The sequence below is a fragment of the Glossina fuscipes genome, unplaced genomic scaffold, assembly GCF_014805625.2.
Source record: "Glossina fuscipes isolate IAEA_lab_2018 unplaced genomic scaffold, Yale_Gfus_2 116, whole genome shotgun sequence".
Classification (NCBI taxonomy): domain Eukaryota; kingdom Metazoa; phylum Arthropoda; class Insecta; order Diptera; family Glossinidae; genus Glossina; species Glossina fuscipes.
The window spans coordinates 3,586,559-3,595,350 of record NW_023998459.1 but is presented as its reverse complement, the minus strand read 5'-3'; the positions used below and the strand labels follow the sequence as shown (position 1 = coordinate 3,595,350).

The 8,792-nt window shown below is 36.0% G+C and overlaps 1 protein-coding gene across 1 annotated transcript in view; it reads right to left on the bottom strand.

Annotated features, from left to right (window-relative positions):
- LOC119640203 (paired mesoderm homeobox protein 2A) overlaps positions 1-1,455 on the bottom strand; it is an 11,973-nt gene extending 10,518 nt beyond the window's left edge. The window contains exon 1 of the mRNA XM_038038044.1: positions 1,395-1,455. Within this exon, the coding sequence (XP_037893972.1) occupies positions 1,395-1,455 (61 nt within the window). The remainder of the gene's footprint in view (positions 1-1,394) is intronic.
- Positions 1,456-8,792: the final 7,337 nt, after the last annotated feature.

Below are 8,792 nucleotides of genomic sequence, written 5' to 3'. Positions count from 1 at the left end.
TATCGGTGATTGGCAACAACGGAAAATCGGAATTTTTACTTTTTTTTCTTAGGGGGGATGTATCACTTAATAGATGATGGGGGATGTATCACTTAATAGATGAAATCTATTCGAGTTTTTGTCATTTTGTACATATTTTTTAGAGTTAACAAATTAGCCTAGTATGTTGTTACGAAAAAAAATTAAAATTTCTGGAAATGGGGGAGAATTGTCTGTCTTATTGTGGTGGAGGGCAGTAAAGCAATAGTTTTTGATTTTGTTAATAAAATTTGACAAAATTTTCTCAAATTCAAACAAAATATATAAAAGAATTATTCAAACAAAAGAAAACTAAGAATAAAGATTGGATTACGTGAAAGGTTTTTACCGTAGTCACAAGTTATCTTCAGAACTAAATTTTACATCTTCGAGGTGAAAATCTATCAACAATTGCGACATATAACAGCAGATGAAAATCTAAAGGTCTGAAAGTATTCCAAGGTGAAAAAATATAAAAAAGGAAATAAAATGTGTGTCCACAAAAGTTTTAAAAATTGGGAGCTGCAAAAAAAATTCTGTAACAATATAAAAAAAGCATACACGACGAAGATGGAATCGGCAGTATGATGGCTTGTTGGCCCTTGTATTTAGTCAGAATAGTTAGTAGTTTGTTAACGGTCATGGTTGAGCTGTCATGCATTTAATTTGCGTTGCCTAGCGACCAACAAGTGAAGTTGGTTTCAACACCGTTTATCCCTCTCATTGCAAACCATGTGTGGAAGAAGACCCTAGGTTGGGTAGAGTGCAGAACGGCCCAGGGCTTATGATGTGCCCGTTGGGTAAGTGCTTCCTTTTGTTCTTAGTTTGTCTCTTTCTTTGTAAAGCATATGTAACTGTCTGTGGAGTGTCGGTGGAACAAAAGTTAATCTTAATAATGCGTGATAGCATTATCCAGTGATAACATGCATTTGATCTTTCTCCCTCCTTTACGTGTTATTATTACGCACGTTAAAAAAAAGAGTTACTTTTAATATAATATATTCTAGTCAATAAAGATCAGATGAAAACTGTAAACCAAAGAAGTCATGTCTTCTTATTTATTATGGCGTTGTCCTTGTTTAGCTAATTTCTAATTTTCAACAAATACAATCTCAAAATAAAATTACAAAGTTGCGCAAACAGACAGATTCACGAATAGGCGGATATGTTTAGGTATCTTATAAAATTGAAACTGGCCAAGAATTGAAAAGCTGGGAATTCCTTAAAAAAAAAATAAGAATTCGATTATTTACCGGGAATCTTCAATTAGCGGGATAAGCAACAACGACGTCATCCCCAATTGAAAGAAGGTCATATTTATTTTGCAGAACAAATTTTTACAACTATCAGTGACTATTTCGTTGTTAGTCATTCACCTGATAGGCCAGTCGTTCCATCACTCGTTTTAGCTAACTTCGGTGTTCGTGAGGTGGGCATATCTGGAAAATCTGTCACCACTGCATAAAATGAAGCTCGGAGACTTTTTCGGTCAATTCCTTCAAAGGACGAAAATGTTGCCTTAGATTTGAGCAACAACAGAAACAGCACTGGCAAAAAATTGCGTGCCGGAAATTGGTCAACTTTGATTTAAGCTTAATCTTTGTAAGATTTCCAGCAGCGCTAAAAGACATATTTTATCTGACGCAGTCAAAGTCTTTCCTTCTATGGAGTACTTGTCATTGGCTGTTCTCACGGCAAATATTTTAATTCAGCAATTATAAGGACTTACCTTATGATGAGGAACTTTGAGAACTGGACATACAGTGAGACAGGTAGCAGTAAGCTTAAGTCACCGTGGTTTATATGGCGCCGATCAGCAAAGTTGGAAGATAAATTGATAAATGCAAAATCTCGTCTCCTAAGTTCCAAGGCACAAACAATTCCTCTCGTCGAAGCATGTGCTGCGCTCTTGAATGTTCAATTGATACTTCGCCTGCAAAAAAATCTCAACTGCCTCGCAAATCGTACTACCCATGGTATCATCCTAATCTACCGCGTCGCAAACATTCGTGGCCAATAAAGTTGCTCGAATAAAAGTGGTGCGTACGTTCAAAGGATAACCTGGTCGAGATCTTATCTAGGAGACCAATGCGTTAAAAACGGCGTATAATTGGTTCATTGATCCGGTATTTTTATATGAAAACTCTCAGCTTTTGCCCAAGATACCAGTAAAAACCGACGAAACTGAGACCCGGCATACGTAATCTAACCAGCTTCTTGTCACCTACAGAATTGCGAGATAGACTAGTCATTATAGTCAACATAACTTTTCCTCACTGAGCTTTGCAACTGCGAGGTTGTAACATGCGGCCCAGCTCACCTTTCGGTAGATTAAATTATTTCAGCTGGCATGCTGGGCCGCATGATAATGAAAAAAAACACAACAAAGAAAATGCAAATTAAAGAAAATTTGGTCCTTGAAAAACGGTGTAAGTCTGTTTATGAAATCTGTTGTCCGTCATTCGTTGGTCCGGTGTCAGTCCGTCGGTATCTGTCCAGGGTCCCCTTACTTCCCCTCACGCGCGTACCCGTCCATACTCCTGCTACAGCGGTGGCGTATTCCGCCTAGCCGCCCATTCTGATTTAAATTTTACAACCAAGCAATTACAAATTTTAATTTCTCTTCTTATTACCGCTAGCATTTTGATCTACATCTAATAGTACCTGACCGTTGAGATAATGAAGGGCCAGCTAGAGAGGTGGCATCCTCGTGGCAGACACACGCTGGCTGCTCCAGATGCTGATGTTCCACAATAGCAGATGTGGGCGCAGTACATACAGAATTGCCGCCTTTTCTAGGCAAGGCAGGCGTCAGGTCCGGCAGCAATGTGAATAAGTAGGAACCAATTTGCTCAGCCACCTTATCGAACACCACACCTTGATAGTAGACTTCCTTAGGCTGGTACGTTCATCATTTCACTAACTATATTTTGACGCTCTCCTTCTCCCCTTAATTAGAGCGCAACCTCAATATTTTGCCAGAAAAAAAAAGTGTTTCTTTCTTTGTTTTACTTCAGCATTTTGTTTTTTTTTTTTCAAATATATGTACATGTAGTCGTAGATTTTATTTCCAATTAACATTTTAATCAATGTACAGTCTTATATTAATTTAAAAAAAACAGAGGAGTTAATTAATTATAACTATTTAGTCGTTTTGTTACCGACTTTCTAAATCTTGAAATCAGTTTACAGATTAATTTCCAATTTATTCTAAATTATTCTTTAGTTAACTTATGTACTGTGTGTGGTATAGTAAACGCACACATATATCAATTGTTTGTTTTTTATTTATGCCTAATTAAGCATGTAAGAACAAAATTTTTTCCTCTTTAATTACTTTTATACGTAGAAAGTTTGATTTTTATCTTAGTTGAATTTTTTATTTAATTATTTAATTTTGCTTTTTATTAAAAATCCACTCGAATATCAAAAATGTATCAATAGCACTGCCTCTGATAAAATACAATCTACACATTTTTTTTTATTTATTAATATTATCTTTACGAAGACAAAGAGCAACTCCCAGTTTTTCTATACAAAGATTATTTTCCACATCTAACAAAATCATGTGATTTGGTTCGCTCGCATTCAAGCATTTCACAAAAACATCAACATTTTTGTTTTTTTTTTTCTTGTTGTTATAAATTATTAATTATGACGAAAACTGTGATACTAGCTATAAAAGTCGTAATAATGATCGTCTATAAATTTTGTGCAATAATGTCCATAATGTTTGTATTAAAATTTTAAAATTATTTAAATCATGCAAGTTAAAATGTAGCTTTTTTCTCCTTTTCCCCTTCCTTCAGCTCTTCTTTTTTTTTGTGCTATTTTAAATCAACTTAAGCACGTGTCAAAGTCCAGTCCTTTTTTTCTTTCACGAATTCTTTCCGTAATTTTTTCTCTTCCTTTTTTTTTGAACGTGATTTTTTGACTACATTTTTTATACAAAAACTTAAATTTTCATTTTTTTTAACAAAAAATCTCACTACGCGTCTCTTGCAAAGAAAACTAATTTGCAACCGAGTTAATCAAATATTTAAATAAAATGTGCATTTCTTTAATTGTTTTTTATATCTTCTTTGTACAATAGGCAAATAAAAGCAAGCGCTTGCTTGGGCAGCTACCACTCGACTCTCTAACGATCAGCACAACAATCAAAAACCCACCACCGAATTTCTTCGCACGATTTTTCTCTCTCCCTGCTTTTTCGCATACCTAACGGCTAGCCGCTACTATGCAGAAAAACAGTAAAATCCGTTATTATGACACTTGCGGTAAAAGCGGACTAACAGACACCCTCCCTGAATTTTGTTCGCGGACGTTACAAGGTTTAACTTGGTGGTCGCGATTCTTAGCTGCTGGCCTACTCATGTGAATGCTAGACGAAGCCAGCGAAGAGCAAGTTGCAGACGCATACCGGTTGAAGTAATACAGGCGGTAATGCTATACGCCAGCTCTTATGGAATTGGGCGATGGACGGTCAATCCTACAGTAAGGCTCTCAAGTCGGGATACTGGTTTTGTGCGATAAGATACGCATCTTCTCTCACAGACCATACGAGAATACTGCTGGGATCACTGTCAAAGCGAACAATTAAGACATAAACCGATATTGAAAATTAAAGACTGGGTTTTATGGAATCATGAAGCAATTTCTATGTACCGAAGTTACGCGCGTTACCCTGCTTTAAGGCTTATCTGCTTCGCTTTAAACAAGAAGATGACCTACGGTGTAAGCCAAAAATAACAAACATACGTTTTCTCATTGGATGGGGAAGTGCCTACGCCGAAAAAACGGTGAGTTCATCCAATGCTAATAATCCTTACAACCACCCTAATTGCCACATTGCCTCAGCTTGTCGGTCTAAAGGTACAATTAACTTTAAATTAGCTAAATTAGCTTTAAATCTTGTTAGTAGCAAATCTAATTCTCTTTTTAGTATTGTAGGTAAATATGATAGTGGTTGATACAAGTTGACAGTGGAAGTTGACATTGGTGTTCTAGCAGCGTATGACATGGGCACCCTTCACATTAGTCTCAACATTATTTTTATAAGACAAGAACCCAAGCTCAAAGCTAAGAAAGAGTAACAATTCTTGCGTTTAATTATAGTGGTGATCGGAAATCTGGTGAAAACGACTCTAAAACCATTTCGAAAGAGGTTGGTGTTGTAGAACCGAATGCTACAAATCCTTCACTTCTTGGTCGGTTATTTCTCAGAGCCTTTTATTTCGAAGTACATGAAATCGAATTACAAAGAGATTACACATATATTATTGGTCAGATTAAAACTCAATTCAGTTAAGTATGTAGTAAACAATTAAGCGCTTGTAATGCTCTCACAATTACATTAAACATTGATCAAAATGTCAAACCGATTTTCTAAGGTTTGATAATTTATGGCAATTACAGCAAATCTTATATCAACATCCTTAAACAAGTCTATCCACAAACACTTGCTATGCACTTGCTTGCAATTTGCTATGCTTTTCGAACGACGTCCATTAATAAAATTTAAATTGGTCGCCAAGCTTTAGAAAATAGACTTTATGAGGCAAAGTTAAATCGTCCCCAAGGTTCTTAACTCAAAAAAAGCTATTCTTGGTGAAGACTTGGCGAAGGAAATTACAGCGATATCTACAGATTACAGACCGCTATCTCGAAGAGCATGTTAAAAAAATCCTTTTCGTTTATTTGGCACATGTCTTTTCAGTCTACTTGCTAAGCTGGTTATCGCGGGTACCGTGTGTACTGTTATGTATTGAAAAAAAAATTGAAAACAATTGACATCTTCCATTATTTAGTAGTTCCAAGTCTTTCTCCAGTGAGTGTTTCCGTTTTACTAAATTACTAAATAATAAACTGACAAAAAAAGCAATATGGGCATTGGACGCTAGATAAAAACTTAAATAGGTTTCTTTTATCGACGGGCAAATCACCGTGAAGAAAATTTTCCGATATTGCTAATTAGTACCAATATTCCAATTGACAAAATAGATGTGATTATTTTTTCAACGGATGCTAGCGTAGCAATTTCGTAAATCGACCCTTTCGCTATAAAAAAACCCTAGATAGCATTACAACAGGTATAGACTTCATCTCGATTCTAATTTACTTATCTTCACTGGGAACCCGCGCGCAACCGAAAATCTCATAAAGTCGAAATCATTAGCTGATTTATGTGCCATTTCCGCTAAATTACATGACAAACTGAACTCAGCGGCGTAACTTATGCCCGGTGCTTAAAGTATGTGTCCGAGAATGAAATAGTTCGCGAAATAGGCAATCAATAGCGGCTGAAGTCTATAAATTCATTGAATTATAAGACGACGGAAAAGCCCGCTCTCCTACGGAAAGGATTATTGTGACCTTTGATCGCTATCGGTTACCGTAAACTGTAAATATGGCCTGGTATAGATGTAAAGTGGAACTCTACACTCCATATTCCATGAGGTGCAAAAACTGCCAACGCCTGGGTCATGCGGCAAAAAGGTGCACCAGTGCTTCATCTTGTGCTAACTGTGGTCTTCCTCCACATGCTGAAACCAGCACTCGTAGGTTTTGCGTAAATTGTAATGATAAACACTAGGCGTTAGACAAACAATGCCCACATTTTATACAAATGCGTGAAATTCTAAAAATCAGAGCAGAAAACTACTGTAACAGGAGCGAAGCGCGACGCAAGCACCGAGAAGTAAATCCAACTAGAATCCAAAGAATTAACAAAAGTATATCCTACGCTACTGTTGTCTCGCAAATCGGGCCTAGTAAGCCTTCAGCTCCAAATCCTTTCAGGGAAAAATCTACTCTACCATAAGCCAAAAACTATATTACGGAAACAGATCCATGACCCACCAAAAATAATATTGAAAAAATCAAAACAACAGCAAATATTGACAAAATTAAAAGAACAACACATATTCTATAGTCGCCCCAGCATACCTACAATCACCAGCTTTCAACACTAGTCAACCATTTATAAATATTAATGAATCCAATCTTCCATCCCTTAATAAACCTTCAATTTCAAATTATCCACTCGTTGAACTTCAAATGTACGCAACGACCTAATTATTCTCCTGGTAAGAACAAATTATTCACGCAAAATTCCTATAGCGACCTTCCCGATAGAGACGCTGACATGTCAACTTAACCCATCTATCACTTCGTTTCCATGTCAACATGTGCAATTAAGTAGAGTTTTTAAAATTCTGCAATGGAATGTTAAGGGACTTATTAATAGTTTTGATGATGAGTAATTTTAACCCTGCCTTTACATTTTTTGAAGAGAGCCATTGTAGAAGTTCTTTTAATCCTATTTCACCCAAATCAAATACTGGACCCTTCAAAAATGCTGATCAAAATTCGTATTCCAAACAAGGAATTGACGTTTTTACTAAATCCAATACCCCTCACAAGCACGTTAATTTAAACTCAAACACACAAGCCATAGCGATACAAATAACCTTAAACAAATAATTTACAGTGTGTTCGCTTTACATCCCACCCTTCGCAACCGTTTTCTCAGCAAGAGCTTTATAATTTATTTTACGTGCTCTATCTACCTTAGAACTTAAAAGTCGTTTTATCAAATCGAAGGAGAGGACACCTGGTCTAGACTGCATCTCATACCAAATGATGAGTGGTCTGTCTAATTCAAGTAAAAAGAAATTGGACTTATATAATACGGTTTTTTTAACATGCCACATTTCCTACATGTGTAAACTGGTGGCAGTTGTTCCAATTCCAAAGTCTCAAACTGTCTTCATCGCATCGGACTATCGCCCAACTTCTCTTTCATTTTGCCTCTTAAAAGTATTGGAAAAGATTATGGCGTCTAGACTATCTTGATTTGATGAGTCCAAGAACCTCATTACAAAACAACAAGTTGGTTTGAAGCGGAGTATCCACGCTCTTTTATATATTGCTTATTTTACAACCAAAGCAAATTCTCTCAAATGATTTCGAAAATCATTTGACAAAGTTGGCCTTTTGAAATCATCGAAAGTTGGACCCAAATTCTCCTACATCAAATCATTCATGTCGCATCGGCAGTTTAAGGTTAGAGTTAATACTCGTCTCCCTGATTCTTTTCCACTAATGCATTGTATTCCCTAAGCATTCCCCTTTTTGTCAGGCTCTTTCAGATCGCTTTTAATGAAATTAGTGAAATTCTTCGCCGTATACCGAGAGTTGAACATTTTCTCTAAGCGGACGACCTATACACTTTAACAAAAGAACACAACGGCAACTCTATTCAAGCGCTGTGGTCATATTTTTCTCTTTGTGAAAAAATTTTTGCAATTTAATTTCTTTATTGCGTTATACGTTTTTAAAAGTTTTCAAACTTATTATAATTTATTGAACTTTTTGTGTGTTTATTGCGAAAAGTGTTCATCGCGGATACCGTACGTGTTTTCCTTTAAATACATTAAAAAAAAAAAAAAAAAAAAAAAAAATTAAAAACATCTGACTTTTTATTCAGTAGTTTCCCAAACCTTTTCAAGTGAGTGGTTATTTCACAAACAATAAGCAATAGACAACAATAAGGCATAATGGCCCCGGGGCCGCCAGATAAAAACTCAAATAGATTTCATCTATTAAGTGATACATCCCCCCAAAGAAAAAAAAGTAAAAATTCCGATTTTCCGGTGTTGCCAATCAGCGATATAACCCCTATTGATAAAAAATATATTGTTATTTCTTCAACCGATGCTCGAATATCAATTTCCCAAATTAGCCCTTTTGCTATAAAAAAAGCTCTAGATAGC